General features: G+C 38.7%; 1 protein-coding gene across 1 annotated transcript in view; it reads left to right on the top strand.

Moving 5' to 3' along the window:
- LRRC56 (leucine rich repeat containing 56) overlaps nt 1–20,523 on the top strand; it is an 84,996-nt gene that overhangs the window by 59,766 nt on the left and 4,707 nt on the right. Inside the window, exons 7-11 of the mRNA XM_060262846.1 lie at nt 4,043–4,214; nt 5,912–6,109; nt 9,878–9,942; nt 11,826–11,944; nt 19,939–20,129. Coding sequence (XP_060118829.1) covers nt 4,043–4,214; nt 5,912–6,109; nt 9,878–9,942; nt 11,826–11,944; nt 19,939–20,129 — 745 coding nt within the window. The remainder of the gene's footprint in view (nt 1–4,042; nt 4,215–5,911; nt 6,110–9,877; nt 9,943–11,825; nt 11,945–19,938; nt 20,130–20,523) is intronic.

Genomic DNA, 20,523 nt, shown 5'->3' with positions numbered 1-20,523 from the left:
ACATGCTCCAAACAGAAGAGGGCAGGCATTTATTTCAAAGAGAAGTCAAAAGGCCCAGTTTTTTTAGACAAGATGTGTTACATTATATTGCAGAGCATAAATGAAAACAAGATCTAGTCAAAAGAATGATTCACTGTGCCTTGCTGTAGACCATTTCTAACTGTTGATGAACTGGCAAGGTAGAACAGATTGATATAGCATATATAAAGCTGTATGTCGTGACTCCGCTAACTAGCCTGTCCTATTATATTGAATCTGCATATGAATTGCAATTCAACAGCTTCTCTGTGGAGTCTCCTTTTGAAAGTTTTCTAGTGAAGTACTGCAACCTTTATGGCTTTTATTCAGTGTTCTGAAATACTCTTTTGCTGGTCTCTTGAGTGTTTCAATTTTCAATGTCTGACTTGTGTACATTTGTTCTCTTGCGTAGATGTTGCTTAGTGTAAATGACAAAAGAACATTGCTGGTACATAATAGATTATTCCATGTTAAGAGGATTTGTAGGTGAATGACCCCTTCATGGTATGGCTAATGTTACTGAGGTTCTGCGGTAATGTCACTTGAGTGACTATGTGGACAAAGCTGTTGCAGTGGCTGGACCTTGGGTTTGCTTTTCCACTGATATTTTATTCCTGGTGAGTGGTTACTTCATGTTGGGGGCTATCTGTAAACAAGGACTGGCCTCTCCCCTGTTATAGAGGGATCATCTTTCTAAACTAATCATACTTCAGAGAGGTTTTAGCTCCAACATATGTGACAACTACTGTGCAGTATGTTGTTTTCCTTACTGGACTACAAGGCACCTTGTTTTGTCTGCAGCAGCATAACAGTTCAATCATAAACAATGTTCAGTGGATGGGTATAAATCTATTTAGGATGTTCTTTAACATGGCTACCCCTTTGGAATTTAGATCAGAAGTTACTCTTGTGAACTATTTCTAGTACAAAAATACTTAATGCAAACTGTCTTGAGGGCTGTTGGTATCCAAAATGGTTAGATACTCACCTAAAAGTGGGAGCTACAGTGTTCATTCCTATGAAACTGCAGTACTTATTTTCACCTTCCTGACTGGTGCTTATTTCTTTGCAGGTACATGATTCAGTATTTTGAATTTTAGGCTCAATTTCTTTCTTTCTTTCTTTCTTTCTTTCTTTCTTTCTTTCTTTCTTTCTTTCTTTCTTTCTTTCTTTCTTTCTTTCTTTCTTTCTTTCTCTCTTTCTCTCTTTCTCTCTTTCTCTCTTTCTCTCTTTCTCTCTCTCTTTCTCTCTCTCTTTCTCTCTTTCTTTCTCTCTCTCTCTCTCTCTCTTTCTCTCTCTCTCTCTCCTTCTCTCTCTCTTATTCCCCCCTCCCCACAAGTAGGCCAAGGCCAGATTAAAGGCAAATATGTAAGCCATTCAGCTTCACAACAGTACCCAGATAAATAAATAATTAAAACACATTAAAACAAAGAAGTTTAAAAACAAATTGCACAGTTGTCATGTTCAAAGGTACCTGTACGTCTGAATGTATCAGCCAAAGCACAGGCTGCTGATTTCTAATAAGTTTAGGACTAGGGACAGGAAAACGTGCCTTGTCCTCCAAAATATGCATAAGAACTGGGAGCAATCGACAGGGAGAGAGGGTGTGTGGCATCCCCTATTTTCATATTGTTTCAAGTCTGTGATTTAGACTTCAACTAGACAGAACTATCTACTAGCTCTGTATGATTATGCCCTTGTATTTTTAAAACATAATTGTATATACTGATTCAGTTTTAAAGGCTCTCTGCTTGCTGAGTGTAATTTGATTCCCAGATGAGCTCATCCCTTTCTGCTATCTAAATCAAAACCAACAACCGTATGATAAATGTGGCAGTCTCCATCACAACTGCTGTTGCAGAACCATTCTGTGCACCTCTCAATCAGGACAGAATTGCAAACTGGAAGTCTGTAGCCTGGGCACCATGTAGAGTATGCACTATGTGAGAAACACCATGTAGAGTATGAAGTATGTGAGAAGATGATTTTGTCTTCTGTACTATTTACTCACTTATGGTAAGAACGTTGGCCGAAAGCCACTGTAACATTATACCAATGCATAGTGCTCCCTAATGGAATGGCACTTTGTGATCCATTTTTAAAAAAATCTTTCCAGTTGTATTTGCTCAATGCTGCTGCTCCTGCTAAAATTGTGTAGCAACAGTAAGTTGCTTGGTACAAGACAGTAGCTAGAGGCAATGCTCTTTCTAAAGTAATACAGTTTAAAATGTTGCTTTAAAGGGCATTTGTCAGGGACAAGTAAAGTGTAGCTCAGGGACTAAGTTGGCTCCTAGCTAGACTTTAGCATAGCACCAGAGCTCAAGGATATCTTATTATGTTATTTGGAGGTATCTCCCACACGAGATTAGTCACTAACAGCTCTTTAACTCCTCCCCTCCAGCGTAAAGGATGTTTTGCAGAGCCTTACCTTTACCATGCATCTCTGCCATTTATTCTAAGGGCCAAACTAATAAGTCTGTGGGGGGCAGCCACATGTATTTATCATCTATTAAGTGAGGGGCTGGCAGGATCTTTTCTTCTTCTTCTTATTATTATTATTATAAAAGAGCACATGGGTGTGGAGAACAAATCCTCTCCTGTGTTACCGTCCTCTCTGTGTTCCCAGTCCAGCTTACTTCTGTTATTGGAGCTGAGCTGAAAAGTGCATGAAGGATTAGAATGCAGTGAAGTAAGGCAGGGGAAGGGTAAGTCTTGATTTTCTTTCACCTACTTGCTACTTTCCATCTGAAAATATGAAGGCAAGTAAGCTGCCAGGAATTTAGATGAACTACTCAGAATGGGAAGCAGGAGATGCACTGTGATGCTGAAAAGATCTTGGCAATGGCCCGAGAATGGTCAGAAGAAAGGATGAAGTCAAATGCACGCCCAAATGCACACACAGAGGTACCCCCAAGTATGCCTGGGGGTATAGTAATATCACCAAAATCAGAGGAAAATTTCTCTGTGTATACAGTAGTAATGGTGTGGTTGGATTAGAAATGTCTGATTGCTAGTGCAACAGTTGAGTAGGCAATATGAAGTGAGAGGGAATGCTTCTGTTTGGTGTCGTGGTTAAGTGTGCAGACTCTTATCTGAGAGAACCAGGTTTGATTCCCCACTCCTTCACTTGCACCTGTTGAAATGGCCTTGGGTCAGCCATAGTTCTCATAGGAGTTGTCCTTGAAAGGGCAGCTGCTGTGAGAGTCCTCTCAGCCCCACCCACCTCACAGGTTGTCTGTTGTGACGAAGGAATATAAAGGAGATTGTGAGCCGCTCTGAGACTCTTGAGTGGAGGGCAGAATATAAATCCAATGCCATCGTCTTCTTCAGAGAAAAGGGCTGAATATTTTTGGTACATTGAACAAAATTCTCTTTGGTTCTGTTTTAATTAATCAGGAATGCAAGTAATATTCATCTCATACAGAAAAAAGGAAATGCTATACACACTCTTCCAAGTGGTGAGGTTGCAGGGGCTAGTGCTCACCTGAGTTGATTCCCTTTCGAAGAGAGAACACTGGGAATTTGTACCAGCTTTGTAGTATTTGGTCTGTTGACTAGTAGATCACTAGTGGAGGCAAACTAGAACTACTATAGGGCAGCAGATCCAAAGAACATGATCCTGTGCTTTCAAAGTGCTTCAGCCAGCTTCTTGCAGAGTCTGTTTGCAGTCTGCTTTTCTCTGTCTCTTACAGTATATTAACTGTACTTTCTTTTCACATACACACTCACACACCTTCCAACCTCCAGCTAGATGAGAATCTTGCCTCTTCCAATCCCTGGTGGCTGCTTGAGCAAAATAATCTTCTGACGTTCTTGCACATGGAGGAGACAGTACAATAGTTATGACATCTACAATGGTTACCTTTATCATGTAGGATAGACCCACTAATCAGAGGCCAAGCCTTCAACTACTACTTGCACAGTTTTGAGCGGGGTGTACATATGCATTTTTGGCTATTTCTTAGACTTTTATTGAACATATGGTTAAAATGACTACCCTTAAGACTGTTCCATTCCATTCCAGGTCACAGACTACAACTACAGAGCTGAAGTGAATAAACTCATTCCTCATTTAAAAATGTTGGATGAAGTACCAGCAAACCAAATTGCCATCCCATGTAAAATGAACAAAGATTGGCTATTGGTCAAAGAATCCATCAAAGAAGGAAGTTTAGTTGAAGAGGCAGCTGGTTTAGGTATGCTAACTTACTATGCAAATCACACGTTTATTAGTGTTTCAGGAGAAGGAAGCACATGCTTTCTCTCCTGTGCACAGCAAGGCAGGCATTGTTATCAGGTATAAGAATGGATAGTAACTCGGTTCATGCAGAACAACAGTAGAAGGGTGAAACTAAGCCAGAGTGGCAGAGCCACATTTTCAAACATGGCTCATGTCAAACAGTTGTAAATTGGAGAGGAAAGTATATGAGCAACCTGTAATAGAAAAACAGCTAGCAGGAAGGGTGTGCTGAAATCTTCCTTCATATGCTGCTGTTTCTGAATTTTGGAGACACAGCTCTGTTACCCTCACAACTAGTTTCATCAACAAAGTTTTATTCTGGGTATAAGCTTTTGTGTGCTTCAGGTGTGTGCATGCACACAAAAGCTTAAACCTTGAATAAAATTTGTTGGTTTTGAAGGTGCCACTAGACTCAAGCTTTGTTCTGTCGCTTCAGACCAAGATGGCTACTTACCTGAAACTAGTTTCATCCTAAAAATCTTGTTTACAATGGCTCTTGGACTGTAGCAGAAAAAAATCTGAAACTATCATTTTGGCAAGGCTCTGTATTCCACTTACTACATTTCATATAAAAAAATTATTGCCCAGGAAATAATATCCTTAAAATTCTTAAGACGTGTGAGATCACTGTATTCATTTAAATTACCTGTCCATTTACAAAATAATTTAATAAGGCTCAAAAGCTCTTAGTGTTTCATTCTGTTCAGGAGTTAATGACCTGTACTGTGCTGTACTCTGTAATGAAGTTGCCCTTTTTGTGAGACTTTTTCTAGATCACAAGAATTTCTAGGAAGACAAGGAAACTTGTGCTGTACCATATTAAAAAATCCTGCATTAGTGTAGCAACAAATAAAGCAAAGCTACAGTTGGTAGTATATGTTCTGTAAAACTCCCACAGTTTTTCACCTAAATGTGAAAATCCCTACTTGACTTTAAAAAACAGTTGTGCTTATTTTTTATACCCATTGTAAATGTGTTACCGACTCCCCACTAGCCTTGTCCCAGTCTTGCACTCCTCTTCTCCATGGCGCTTCCATCCAATTTTGCACAAGCTGCCGTGGGGCTGCAAGTTGCCCAGACTCTTTTCCACAGCAAGCAGAAACCGGTTTTCAGAGGATCTTGCTTGCCATGGGAAAGAGGCGGGGCAAGTCACAGCTGTGCGGCAGCTTGTGCAAGATCGGACGGAAGGGCCGTGGAGAAGAGGCACGTGAAACCAGGACAAGGCTAATGGGGAATCGACCTGGGTTTTCTTTCTTGCATTCTGAGATCTTAAGTAGCCATGGCTACATATTCATTTGCACTGCCATGGCATCACAGTGACTAGAAACTGGCATATAAAATAAAGGGAGTCAGCTAGTTCAACTCTAACAGGAGCCCTTGAGTTGTACAGAAGTACTTTGAAGGACCTGTGTTTAACTCTTGTTCTAGAGGCTGTACTTAAGAGAAATGCTAAATTAACTTCAAGATGGGGGGGAGGATTCCTGTTTACTATTGTTTGTCATACTTCGCTAATATTGAATACTTGTGCCATCTTATTGTAATTTTGTCTTTAATATTTTATGTTGTTTTATTTTTTTGTTAGCTGCCCTGAGTCCATCAGGGGAGGGCAAGATATAAATCTGATTAAATAAATAAATATATCTTGCCTCTCAGATTCTCATTCAGGATCACTAACAAGAAGACCATGTTCTGCTGGAAGACCGACCACAAGTAATTTCTTCTCCGCTTCCAGGCCACAGACTGCGCAGAGACCTCCTACCGCTCATTTACTCTCTAGTAATAACACCTTCTTGGAGTCCACACTTTCTGAGGAGATAGTACCAGAAGATGATTCCAGTGACTTGACACATGGTAAAATATCACCTTGTGATGTTCTCCCCCACCTTCAACTCATAAGCTTCTCTTAAAGAAAAAAGGAAATACACATAGATGAGGATGAGTATTGTCTTCTCCATAAACTTTATTGAGTGGCGTATGCACATGGTGCTTTTGTACAGTATGACTGTGTTCTCCCCTTTCCTTTAACATTACCATTCCTTCCCCCTTTATCTGAGACACAACAAAGCAGGGCAGCCTAGTTCACTGATCAATTACCCCATCCAGATATTGATAGAGAACTAAATACTGCTTCCCCTTTCATGCTGCCATCTTATAGCTAAATATATAGGCCGAGGTTTGACTGATTTGTGTGTGCATAGATTTATTCCCTTCAGGAATCAACAGCCACATCAGAGGAGAGAACAAACAGTTCCAGTGGTGATGGGGGCAGAGGAATCCTACAGGGCAACAGCAATAGAGGAAGGTGACACTGATGGAGGATCTATTATAGACAATGGCAATGCCACTTCAGCAAAACCTATTTAGTATTGTGCAGAATGCGGCAATGCTAAACCACTTCTGATCATCTCATACCCTGAAAACCCTATATGAAACAATCTAAAGTTAAAAAAGATATAGTGCTAGAAGACAGAACCCACAGATCAGATAGGACTCAATCAACTATTGAGAAGAGCAGAGGATAAGTACAAGTAGCACTATTCTTAATGATGCAACTGGATTAAAACCAACAGGATGTTCAGTGGTTAATATGAATGAATGCAAAAGGAAAGTTCAAAACTGTTCAACATATATAGTAGGGACATGGAACGTGAGAAGTATGAATCAAGGAAAGCTCAAAATCATGAGAAATGGAATGTTTAAACATTGCATTCCTGGGAGTGAGTGAACTAAAATGGACTGGATTGGGACATTATCATTCAGAATATTACAGTGTTTAATTCATGTAGATCCAGGTGAGTTGCCACGTTGGCCTGAAGCCACAGAACAAAGTTAAGAGTCCACTGGCACCTTAAAGACCAGCAAACTTTTATTCAAGGTGTGAGCTTTCATGTACATACACACTTTGTCAGACAGAATGGAATGAGACTTACCAGTCCATACAGAGGTTGAACAGAAAATTGATATGCAAACATACAATATAATGAAATTTTTAACAGATGCAAACAATAACAACAAGCTAAGTTTATATGGTTATCATTATTTAGATTCAATTTTGGGAGAAAACAGGTAAATTATGGAGTGTTAAGAGTAATCATCCAACCCTGACTCCATCCATCTCCTCTCAAGTGTGGAGGTAGTGGTATCTTTTTCCTTGAGTTGGAGTGATTTGTTGTGCTGTGTTATGTCTCCTCTGTTACCAGACCAGAGGAATACATTCCAATATACCAATCTGATTCATTGCATTACATTACAATCACTATTCTACTGTTTCAAATAAGAAATACACTAAAATAAAGAGGATGTGTAGCCCTTCTTGGTGAAAATACAGATGTAATGACTGAATGAACTTAGCATGTGCAGTGAGATTTTTTAAAAAACCAATATCCCTGTGGAGTCCTGGAGAGGTATTTGTTCCAAGGTTTGTAAAAATTTGTAATTCAGCAGTTTCCAATATGTTTTTGAAGTACCTTTGCGATAAAACAGCTACTTTGAGGTCACCTATTGAATGTCCTGGAATGCTGCTCATTGAAGATGCCATTGGACTCTAACTTTAATTCAGGGAATGACAAACATAGAGGAAATGGAGGTGTGCTAATAATAAGGTAGCCCAGGTAGTCAGATAGCCCAGGTAGTCAGGGTCTATAATACAAAGTCTGACAGGAGGGCCTGTCCATGGGGTCGCAAAGACTTGACTGTGCGACTGAAAACAAGACTGAATAATATCACTCAGACTGCATGGAAAGCCTATCAATATAACCATCATCCAAGTTTATGTTTCAACTACAGATGCTGAGGAGGAAGACACTGAAAAAATTGATTACACACCTAACAAGATGTGCTGATAATCATAAATGACTGGAATGCAAACGTAGGAAACAAAACAGAATCAAATATTGTTGAAAGATTAGTGCTGGGAACAAGAAGTGAAGCAGGAAAGTGACACATAGAATTCTATGAAGACAACAATTTGTTCATTGAAAACACGTTTTGGGCAACCTAATAGGTGATTATATATGTGGACACCCCCAGACAGCCAATAAAGAAATCAAATAGATTACATTAGCTAATGAAGTTCTACTGTAGCTGCTAAAACAAGATGAGGAGCTGGTTGTGGTACAGACCATGAATTGTTAATATCAAAAACTGCAATAAAGCTGAAGAAAAATATCAAAACATTTATATTGCCAAAATACAACCTAAGCAACATTCCTGAAGAGCTTAAAGACCATGTAGAGAACAGATTTGCATTACTAAGTTCAAGTGAGTGGGAACTGAAAGAACTGTGGGTTGAAACCAGAGATAATATCAAGGAAATTTGCTTTCCCCAAAAGCGGCTGGGTGGCTCCTGCACAGTGCGCTCCTCCAAGGGGAACTTCTTTGTGCTTCAAAGTCCCACTATAGTAGTCTCCACAGGAGAAAAGTTTGTAAGCCTTTTGCTTGGATGTACTTACCTTTTCTCAGGCGGTCTGTTACCTAACTTTAACACAAGATTATATAAAAATATTGGGGATTTTGTATTTAAAGGGGCCCCGTGGCACAGAGTGGTAAAGCAGCAGTACTGCAGTACTGTGGTCTGAACTCTCTGCTTACGACCTGAGTTCGATTTCGGCGGAAGCTGGATTCAGGTAGCTGGCCCAAGGTTGACTCAGCCTTCCATCCTTACAAGGTTGGTAAAATGAGTACCCAGCTTGCTGGGGGGAAAGTGTAAAAGACTGGGGAAGGCAATGGCAAACCACCCCATAAAAAAGTCTGCCGTGAAAACGTTGTGAAAGCAATGTCACCCCAGTCGGAAATGAATGGTGCTTGCACAGGGGACCTTTCCTTTTTCCTTAGCCTTAACAGATTTTGAACATGGGGTTATATGATAATGATTTACCAGCATCCATTGAGAAAGATATTTTGAAAGCCTCCTCAGGCTGTTTCTCCTTTGCATCATGATTGAGGTTTATGTTGTACAGGGGACCTTTCCTTTCCTATAACAGGAATAGACTGGTGTAATTATAGCATGAAGTAATTGTTGGACTCTTGTGTCATCTCAGTTTTGTGTTTGACTATGTGTCGTCACAGTTGAGGTTCAGCTTTTAAAGTTAGAGTCTGAATCCAACTCCAACATTTGGAATTTCAGGTGAAAGTTCAACCTTACCCTATATGAATGTAGTTGAAATTCACCACCTCTGTGGAATCTCATAATATTATCAGTAATTCTGAGTAATTAGTTTACTCTTTCCATAATGAGAGGGTTCCCATCTATATTTTTGTATAATTTGCATATAGTGCTTATGAAATAAAACCAGGGCTTTTTTGTAGAAAAAGCCCAGCAGGAACTCATTTGCATATTAGGCCACACCCCCTGATGCAAAGCCAGCCAGAGCAGCGTTTCTGTGCAGTTCTGCTAAAAAAAAAAAAGCCTTGAATAAACTACACACACTTTTGTACTGTATTTAGAGCATTTTTTCATATAGTCTCTTTTTTTCCATTGTTCACTTTTAAGGACCTTTTTGTTGCCCTCTAGTTTTTTCCTGTGTATAAGTAGACTGGACATTCTGCTTTATAAAACCAGTTTTAAAAGCATATGGAATCGTAAAGTGGAACAAATTGTTTTTCATTTCTTTTTGCCAGGTGTCAGCAGAGTTATATGTGGGAACCCTATCAAAGCTCTTCATGCACGGAGACAAAAACTAGGTGTAGGTTTTCTTTTGTATGTACTTTACTTTGGGGTGGGAGGAAGCTACTGTGACACAAATTTTACATTTCCTTCTAAATCAATTTAGTGGATTTAGAAGGGTGCAACTCTGCTTAGGAATGCTCTGCCAGTGCGCTAAAAGTTAACTGTTCAGTAAAATGTCATACATTCCTACTATCTGTAGAAAGCCTTCTTAAGAAGAAATAAACAGAGGAAAAGGCTAAAAACATGCTTGTACTATAGAGGTTGTGTGGGGGCCATACCAAAACAATGTCCCTTGCTGAAGATATTAATTGCCTCATAACATGCTGCCATTTCAGCTGGCAAGAAAGGAAGGCATAAATGGTCTAAGGAATAAGGGTATTTCAGCCCCTGCTCAGTAAGCCTGCAGAATATCTGGGTCTAAAATCTTAATAATTAAAAACCTTGTTAGGCATAAGACTTGGAAAGAAATGATGGGGAGTAGTTACCCAGTAATGCAAGTTGTTGCCTCCATATCTGAAGCTAGAGCATTAGCATGCTAGACAGGACCATTTGTGTGCCCTTAGAGGCCTTATACACTTAATGAAATGCAAACTCAGAAGCCTTTTATAAAACACTGATGTTCTTTAGTGAGGATTCAATCATGGATATTTCTGTATTCTATATAAATGCTGTAAATGTTAAATATATGTGATTGTTGCTATTGTAGTTAGTGGAATAATACTTTACGCTGTTAGACCCACAGTATTGAGGTACTAAGCTGTGGTTAGTAACCTGGATAGTATTCTCTCATTTAATACACCTAGGGTTGCCAGGTCTCTGTTGGAAAATACCTGGAGACTTTGCGGGTAGATCCGGGAGAGAGCAGGATTTGGAGAAGGGAGGGGCCTCAGCATGGTACAGTCTCCAAAGAAGCCATTTTCTCCAGGGGAGCTGATCTCTGCCAGCTGGAGATCAGTTGTAAAAGTGGAAGATCTCCAGGCCTGAAGGCTGCCAACCCTAACCACCAATTCCTTGTGTTCTCACACACTCAAGCACAGAGAAGATAGTTAAGTCCTCAGTTGCTCTCATTATTTTATGCAGAACACATTGGTCAATTTAGAAGGGGTAAAATTTACATAGGGCCCAATGGAAACCTAATGGTTTCCTTTCCTTTTACTTTATCTCATAAAAGAAATAGTTACACTTCACTGTTATGGAAAAATAAAGTGCTGCAGTACAGGGAGTGTATGTTACCCTGCTACCCTTTTATATTGATGACTTGACCTCAACTGACTGAATACATAAGGTGTGTAATGTTATCTTTCTGTGCTCTGAGGATTCAGGGATTTTTGCTAGACATAACTTGTCCTGACCCTGTAGTACACTGGCTCCACTCCGTCCTTACCTCACATGCACAGTATTTTTCTAGTTATAAAAAAATCAATTTTGTCTCTTAGTCATGATGGACTTCTGGTGGTCTCCTTCCACTTGTAGTGGGCCTACATATATTTTACACCCAGTGTGAAAGCTGACAGGGGAAATTGCCAGGATGGGTAAGTTGCCTTGCCCTTCCTCAGTTTCCGGAATAATGACTGATGAGGAAGAGAAGAGCACTGCTAGATCACCACATTGAAGCAAGCAATAGATAGGACTGGGCATGGGAGTTACCTGGGAAAGCAGGGAAAGCCTGTTTTTTCATCTTGTCATAGTGTACCAATTCATGGGACCTCCCTCAGCCCTTCCTTGTGCAGTAGCAGCTCCCTGATAGTGCAGTGTAAACTGGGCATGATTGGAAGTATTCTTTTCATCAGAAATGGTCCTGACAGGTGAACTTGTAAAGAAATACATATATGCCTTAAAATGTCAGTCACTTGGAAGAGTGATGCAAATGCCTTCTGAGAAATTCTACAAATGTTTCAGTCTACAGCAATGAATCTGTTCCAGCCACAGTGTTATCCAGATGACTCTGAAGAAACTAGTGATGTAAATGCTGAAGAAATCTTTGCTGAGCTGAAAATTTGGACAGAGCAGTATAACCAGTAAGTTCAGATTTAGTCTCTAAATCAGGAATCTCTACGGTATCTCAAGCCTCCCTGTATGGAACAAATTAGCTTACATTACAGGTTTGTGGCATGGTAAAGTATTCCTAAGGGAAGAGGAAAAAACGGGGGATGTTACCACTAGCTTCTTAGATGGCCCAAATCTGTGTTGGTGCAGTTATGATAAGGAAAGGAGCTATTATTATACTGTGTCTCCCAGCCCATTCATGGTGAGCTCTAGAGAATCTTTGTACCTTCATAAGTCCCAACCCAAACTTTGACTTGTTCTATATTATCATATGACTAAAATAGATCCAAGTGGGCAGCCGTGGTGGTCTGAAGCAGTTGAACAAAGCAGGAGTCAAGTGGCACCTTTAAGACCAACCAATTTTTATTTAGAACGTAAGCTTTCGTGTGCTCTTAAGCACACTTCATCAGATGAGAAATCCAGAACAGTGAGCAAAGCCATACATAGCTGAGCAGAGCCATACATAGCTGGTAGGCAGTGGCCCAGAATGCAACATGGTACAGATTTAAGAACCGATGACCGTGAAGTAAAATTATCTGGTAGGCAGTGGTTTAGAATGTAAAATTGTACAATGACAGAATAGTAAAATTAACAAATTTGATCAAAGGTTTGCTCAATTTGTTAATTTTACTTTTCTGTCATTGTACCATTTTACATTATAAACCTCTGCCTACCAGATAACTTTACTTCACTGTAATCAAGGTGTCACTTGACTTCTGCTTTGTTCAACTGCTTCAGACCACCACGGCTGCCCAATTGTCTCTTGTCCTTCAACAATATCCAGTCTCTTATCCAAAGAAGTGCAGATACTTTATAATACAATTGCCAGTCTGGAAGGCCCATACCTGCTCTTAATTTGGAGTCCTGCGATGTCTTTAATTTAATTCTAGATTTTTTGCCTTGCCAAAATATTTAGCAACCATCTTGTTTAGTTCTTGAAAAAATCCACTATTTAAAAATATTGAGATAGTTTGAAACAGAAATAATAACCTTGGTAAAATATTCATCTTTATTAAGGCTATTCTTCCCATTAAAGATAAATTCAAATCATGCCATTTTTCCAAATCTTTTAATTTCTTTAAGTAGTTTGTCATAATTATCTGCTTTTAAGTTGCTACACCTGTTTGAAATAACAACACCTAGATATTTAATTCTTTTTTCATACAAAAATTTTTGCTGAAAGGATTGTATTTGTTCCATCGTCACATTCTTTGTAAAAAAATTTGTTTTGTGGTAATTAATCTTTAACCCTGCCCAATAGCCAAATTGTTTGATTTTATTTAGAAGACAATCTATTGAGTCCATTGGCTGTTCTAGTATGAAAACTAAGTCATCAGCAAAGGCTCTGAGTTTATATTGTTCATCTTTTATCACAGCTCCCTTTATAGTTGCATCTTCCCTTATTTGATTGTTCAATACTTTAAAGATAAAATAAAAAGTAGAGGGGACAGTGGACAGCCTTGTCTTGTACCTTTTTGAATGTTAATTACCTCTGTTAGTTCGCCATTCACTGTCACCCTAGCCTTTTGTAAGGAATATATTGCTTCTACCGCTGTCAAAAAGTTTTCACCACATTCCATGCCTTTCAGTTGCTGTAACATAAAATGCCAACGAACATTGTCAAAAGCCTTCTTAGCATCTAAACAAATTAAAGCCAGTGGCTTCTCTGGATGATTCTCATAATATTACAAAATATTACAAACTGTTCTGACATTGTCTTTCAAATACCTTTTAGGAAGGAATCCTGCTTGATCATAGTGTATTATAGATTGTAAAACTTTCTTCAAACGTTGTGCCAATATTGCAGCAAAAATTTTGTAATCCACATTTAAAAGGGAAATTGGACAATAGTTTTTAATATCTTTCAAATCATTATCTTCTTTTGGAATCAAAGATATTGTAGCTTCTTGCCATGAAACTGGAATTTGGCCCTCCTTTTGAATCTTTTCAATAAGGCATTTAAATGGTAAAAGTAAAGATTCTTCATAAGCTTTGTAGAATTCTGCAGGTAATCCGTCTGGACCTGGAGCTTTACCATTCTTTTGAGATGTCATTGCCTCTCCAAGTTCCCTTATTGTTATTGGTTCATTCAAAAATTTTTGTTCTTCTGTAAATTTGCTAAGGTTATTTTGATTAACATATTCTTTTAAGTCTATTTTATGAACTTGCTTGTCTTCATATAATTTGTTATAAAACTTTTCCACAATTTGACGTATTTCTTGCTTTTGAGTTTTCTCTTTGTTATTCTCATCTCTCAATATCGTAATTATTCTTTTGGCCTTTTCTTTTCTCATCCTATAAGCCAGCCACTTTCTAGGCTTATTGGCATGTTCAAAGAAATTTTGTCTAGCGTACCTTAGTTTAATCTCACCTCTTCCATAAGAATTAAATTCAATTTGTGTTGCATTTCTTTCACCTTTTTTTGGAATTCATATTTTGTTGGTTGTTTTTTCAGATTCTGACATTAAATTTTGGAAATTTTCAAATCTTTCTTTCTTTTTCTTAATACTATATCTAATTGCAAGCCCCCTATAAAAGGCTTTAGCAGTGTCCCAAACTACTTGCATCTTTACCTCTTGTGTTGTGTTCTGTTTGAAAAAAGATTCCATTTCCACCTTGGATTCTTTAAGAAAGTCTTTATCTTTCAAAATTGAAGTATTTAACTTTCATGATCTCGTCCGTGGGCCTTTTAGCTTTATCATTACAGGGTTATGATCTGAAATGACTCTTGTTTGAATTTCTGTGTCCACTAAATCTTTGATCAAACTTGCAGAAAACCAACACATATCAATTCTTGACCAAGTTTGGTGACTAGAAGAATACTAAGTAAAATCTTTGTAGGTGGGATATCTTGTTCTCCATACATCCACCAAATCAATTTCTTCTGCTAATTTCCAAAAACTTGTCGGCAGCTGTAGACCTTTACTTTTCATCTGTTTGTGCGTTTTTTTATCCAGTAGTCTGTCAGAAACAGCATTGAAATCTCCTATTAGACAGTATTCTATATACTCCAAATTTGATAATTTAAGACACAAATCTTGAAAAAAATTACCTTGATGATAATTTAAAACATAAATATTTGCAAGTAATTTTTTTGTTACCCACTGTAATTTCTTCAGAAGCAAATTGCAATTGTGGGTTAAATTTATCCTTAATATATATTGCCACTCCTTTGTTTCTTATACATATCTGTTGCTGTAAATAAATTACGAAGTTTTTTATTTTTCAAATAATGTTGATCTTTAGTTAGGATATGTGTTTCTTGTAGCACATTATATCCATTTCCATTTTTGCCAAATATCTAAATGTCTTTCTCCTTTTGGCAGGAGAGTTGAGTCCATTCACATTAATTGAAATTATTGAAGCCATTATAGGTTTTGCTTATCATTATCTTTCTTATATTTTTAGAATGCTGTCTTGTATGGTATCTCTGTGGTTCATTTGGATCTTCTTCATCAGAACTTTCTTCCTCCTCCTCTTTCTTTTCTTTGCCTTCTTTTTTCTTCATTCTTTCAAAAAAAATCTGAGCCTTGAAAATAGAATTGATTCTGTATCTGTTCTCCTGGTACATTAGCCACATATAGGGTATTTCTCTTCCTCTCAAAAAATTTGCTAATGCTTGATATTCTCTCCTCCTTTGTCTCACAGGTCAAGGAATCTCTCTTAGAATTTTCACCATGTTTCCAGCTATCATCATAGGTCTATCTCTTACTTATTTCAAAATGTCATCTTCTTTCTTGTAAATCTCAAATGAACTTCGCTAGGTAATTTGTTTCATCTGGTATAGCTCGATGGCACCTGCCTAACTTGATCAAACTCTTCTTCTATCCTTTGAGGAGTCACCTGTAAAATTTCAGCCAAGGCTTCACTTAACATTTTCTGTAGGTCTTCATTTTTCTCTTCTGGTATATTTTGAAACCTCAACATGTAGGCAGCTTTATCTACTTCCAGCTGCAAGAGTCTAGAGTCTTGTATAATCTGTTCTTTTCCCAGATGTTCCACCTTTTGGATATTCTCCGTCATCTGACCCTCTAGTACTTTTAAGGCTTTATTGGTCTTAGCTGTCTGTCTACTATTCTCCAAAAGCTCTTGTTTAATCTCTGCCATCTGTTCACCGATATTGTCTACTTTACTTGTCAGCCATGTTATAGCAGTCATTAAAGTAGTTTGCAATTCTTTCATGTCTTCTTGCATGGTTGTAAATTTCCTGGTCCGGGTAAAGTGCTAGGTGAAAGAAATAGTGGCTTTCCTTCTTGGGTTTATTTTTTTTTACCCTTTTTTTGGGAGCAATTCCAGCTTTAGTTTCCATTCATACTAAATTAAGCACACTCACAGCCACAAGTTCAATAAGGCCTCTTCAACGTTTGTTTTAAAACTCTATGTTCCTGTTTGTAACAGATAGGCTAATCTCCTCCAAACAATGCCCTTATTATAAAATAGTTCTAAAAAGAAAACAGCCTTCTAGCTTCTATTAACAATTTGTGGTATCCAAAACAATGAAAGAATAATAATAAACACAATTTTTCAGTTCACCACACTGGATATCCAAGAGACAAAACAATCCAGTTCACTACAAACACAGCAATTCACTGTCAGGTGTCTTCCAGCAATACTGATTCAGATGCAATCCAGCTCACCACCACGTCTTTCAAATATTTTCAAAGTTCAGCAGCTGCAAAGTATAAATTTGTAATCCAGGGCTGAATGCCCTATTTGTAATCCAAAAGTGCGACCCAAAATTAAACCATAAACCAATAATCCAAACAAGGGTAGAAAAATCCAGCAAACCCAAAAATAAAAGCAAAAAATAATAAAAAATGATAAAAAAACGGGGGGAAATTCCCCTATTTGGTGATACACAAACAAATAAAAAATGAAAGGTGCATAAAAAGAAAAATCCAAACCCAAAAATATTAAACCATGTCAAAAAATAAGCCAACCACAGATGAACAAAAGATGAACAGATGAACAAAAGGCAGGAAGAGAGAGAAAAATAAAAACCAGCTTAAAAGGTTATATCCATATCATCCACAGAAACAGATAAAAATCCACTTTGGAAGTTTGTAAAGATAGTCTTACAGCCAAAGATCCTACAATGCCTCATAAATCATAAATCAATATCAGGTACCCACCAGCTTTTAAAAGTTCACATCCATGTATACTTGACAGCAAGCATCTTTCCCCAAATCCAAAGTATTTTTCTCCTCCAAGGAGGTTTAAAATATATCAGTTATATTCAACCATCAAGTCTCTTATAAAGATACAAGTTGGTGTATTCTCATGCAGATATTTTCAATGTTCAGGTTAGGCAGAAACTTTTGCAAGCCTTGAAAGAGAATAAGGGAGAGTCCCCCCCCCCCTTTTCTCAGTTTTTTGCCTCATTTGAAATTTGCTTCACTCCTGATTCTCCTTTTTCTTGCTTCTCAATGATATTACCCATCCAGAAGATAGCATAAAAAAGAGACACTTACATCAGTAGAGAAATCAATGTCACTTATCTTGAAATTGCAAAGCTTGAAGACCCAGAATGTAGAGTGTAGAAAAGGGAAGAGAGAAGCCGGTGGCTGACCCTAGCGATGAGGCTAGAGAAAACGGGATCAGGGAGCAGCCACCTTCGCTGACATCCCCGATCTACCGTTCGGATTCCCCTGCCTACTAGAAACCTTCCTGGACCCCAGAGTCGAGTCGTCCTTCGGGGGCGATTCCTCAACATGCCAATTTAAAAGCGGCTCAAGACGTGACGGTCCAAGCCGCTTTCAATAGCGCACCGCCGAAACCAGAAGTTCTTAACTTGTAATAGTCATCATCAATCAATCCAAGCTTAACACAATCCATTCAATACATAAATATTTCATATAAAAATCTTCCAATAAAGTGCTTGTTTCAGAATAAAGTGCTTGTGTAAAAGTCTCTAAATGTTTCAGCCAGTAATGCCATAAACGGAAATTTGTACAGGACATCTTAAAACACCTCTGACGTTGCTTGCCAGCTAATTTGCACATTTCAAGTAAACTTCTTTATGGGGGGGGGGGAGTAGTCTGCAGTGATCACATTCCAACCACCTTCATAAAGAATCAGTTCAGACACCGAGTACAATATGTCTTCTGTAGAGATCTCCACAGAATCAAGTGGTTGGAATGTGATAATTGTGGACTATTACGTTTTATATGATTAGTAATTAGACCACGATATATCTATTTTGTATTTAACTGTTCTTCTGTGGCCTTCTTTGTTGTGTTCTCTGTTCTTGTGGCACTTCTTCACAAGACAGAGAGAGCTGCCCAAGCCGAAACCAAAGCATCATTCAAAAGAGCTGTAAGATCGTGTTATTTCAACTGGCATTAAGACTTTCTTTTAGTGCTAGAGTTCTAGCACTAAAGTTCATATTCTACTGATTTAATCTGGAATATTTTTTTTTCCTGGAATAATTTAATCTGGAATATTTTTTTAGCTGACGTGCTGCATTTTGCTTATCGCGTGTTTGGTGACCTGGAAATTTGAGATTTCTTTTTATCTAGCACTCTTGATCCAAAGCTGCTAATCCCTTCCTTGTGTAAATGTTTTGCTAATTTATTTTTCAGATTTATATTCCACACTCTCCACAAGCAGACTCAGGGTGGATTACAATATATAATTAGGCTGTTTGGCGTCACAATGATACATTAATATATAGTTAAAACATATTAAAACAACAAAATTAAAAACAGATTGCACAGTTTGTCCTGTGTACAGTGTCCAAAACTGGTGCTGGTAGCTTCTAAAATTTATTTGACCTGGGCTGCACAGAGGTGTCTTTGGTAGGGCCCTCTGGACTTTTTTTTTATTGGATGCCCACCATCTCAGCTAAAGGCCTGGTGGAACAGCTCCATTTTACAGTCCCTTTTTGAATGTCCCTCATGACCCTGATCTTACGTGGGAGCATGTTCCACCAGGCTGGGGCCAGGGCTGAGAAGGAGATATTGGATTTGTATACCGCCCTATATTCTGCATCTCAGAGTCTCAGAGCGGTCACAATCTCCTTTACCTCCCCCCCCCCACAACAGACATCCTGTGCGGTAGGTGGGGCTGAGAGAGCTCTTAGAGCAGCTGCCCTTTCAAGGACAACTACGAGAGCTATGGCTGACCCAACAGCTGCAAGTGGAGGAGTGGGGAATCAAACCTGACTCTCCCAGATATGAATCCGTGCACTTAACCACTGCACCACACCTGGTCCTAGCTGCGGCTAAGTGGATGTCCCTTGGGTCAGGGACAGCCAGCAGATCTTGCTCAGCAGAGCACAATATGGGGAGAGGTGGTCCCTCAGTTATGTCGGTACTAGGCCATGTAAGACTTTGAAGGTCACTATGTGAAATGTTTGTTTTATTTTTCAGATTTATATTCCACACTCCCCACAAACAGGCTCAGGGTGGTTTACAATAGCTCCCACCCATGAAGGGTCTGGAAAGGCTTTTCCAGATGAACTTCTTTGACAGACTGTGTTATTAATTTTTAAAACCTGATCTGAATATTGTGATGGATGGTCTTTAACGCTTTCTGTCATTGGGTAAATGGCATCTGTAAATGCCATGGAAGCTCAGATTTTACTTTTTGTATCATTTTCTTTTTGAATCCATACTGCCATAGTCAACAAAATATCTTTGGGATGTTGTAGACTTGCCTATCCAGGTCATGCTTTGGCCATGCTATGAGGTTGCTCCCCAGGTGATAGTGGGAATCTTATGTTCTCTTTATAAGATGTTTCTGCAGCTTCTGAAGTGGTGACAGTTTATGGGTTTTAGAGGTTTTTGGACCTTGGTTGTGTTGCTGGAGAAAGCTTGGGGGTCCATACTAGAAGCAATTCTGCACATCCCCAGGAGCCCCATTCTCTACAATGAGGCAATATGTCTGTGTTTTAAATGTGCTGGAATATACACTATGGCTGGGGCAGGATGAAAATGTAATTGAGTAGATGATACTTTTCTGGCAGGTGCCCACACACCATTCCAAGGGAGAAGGCTCTCCAAGTACTGAAAATAACACAGAGTGATGAAGAGGAAGAAGAGTGGAGCCTGAGTGACAGCTTTGATGAAGACTCAAAAGAAATGAACAATGAAGACTTAAAGGAAAAGCTGTCTCCAGATTCTTCCTACCAGTCTGGTGTTTCTCAATCGTCCTCAGGTAGAGAACATAGAGGGCTTCTTTATCTAGTATCCTCCACTTGATTGAAAACTTTCATATTACCATTGCACAAGTCTATATTGAAAAATAGTACACACTATTTTATCCAGGCATAATGGACAGAAGAGGCATAGCTGCCTGCTAGCCCTTGAAAATCACCATCGTCAGCTCTGACAGGGTGCCCCACCTTCAAAGAATTGGATAAAAACAAACTATTCATGAAATGGGGGAGGGGACAAGATTGCTGTGGAGGTGAAAGTGTGACTTTCAGACATTCTTCATCCTCTCCCCCCCCCCCTTTAAGGAACTAGATTAGTACCTTGCCAGAGAGTCACAGTAGAAAAGGTTTAGCCTCTAAAAACATTTAAAATGTTATTTTAAATTAAAATGAAGT

The sequence above is a fragment of the Heteronotia binoei genome, chromosome 21, assembly GCF_032191835.1.
Source record: "Heteronotia binoei isolate CCM8104 ecotype False Entrance Well chromosome 21, APGP_CSIRO_Hbin_v1, whole genome shotgun sequence".
NCBI classification, from domain to species: domain Eukaryota; kingdom Metazoa; phylum Chordata; class Lepidosauria; order Squamata; family Gekkonidae; genus Heteronotia; species Heteronotia binoei.
The sequence above is the reverse complement of the archived record's forward strand: the minus strand, read 5'-3'. Positions and strand labels throughout refer to the sequence as shown.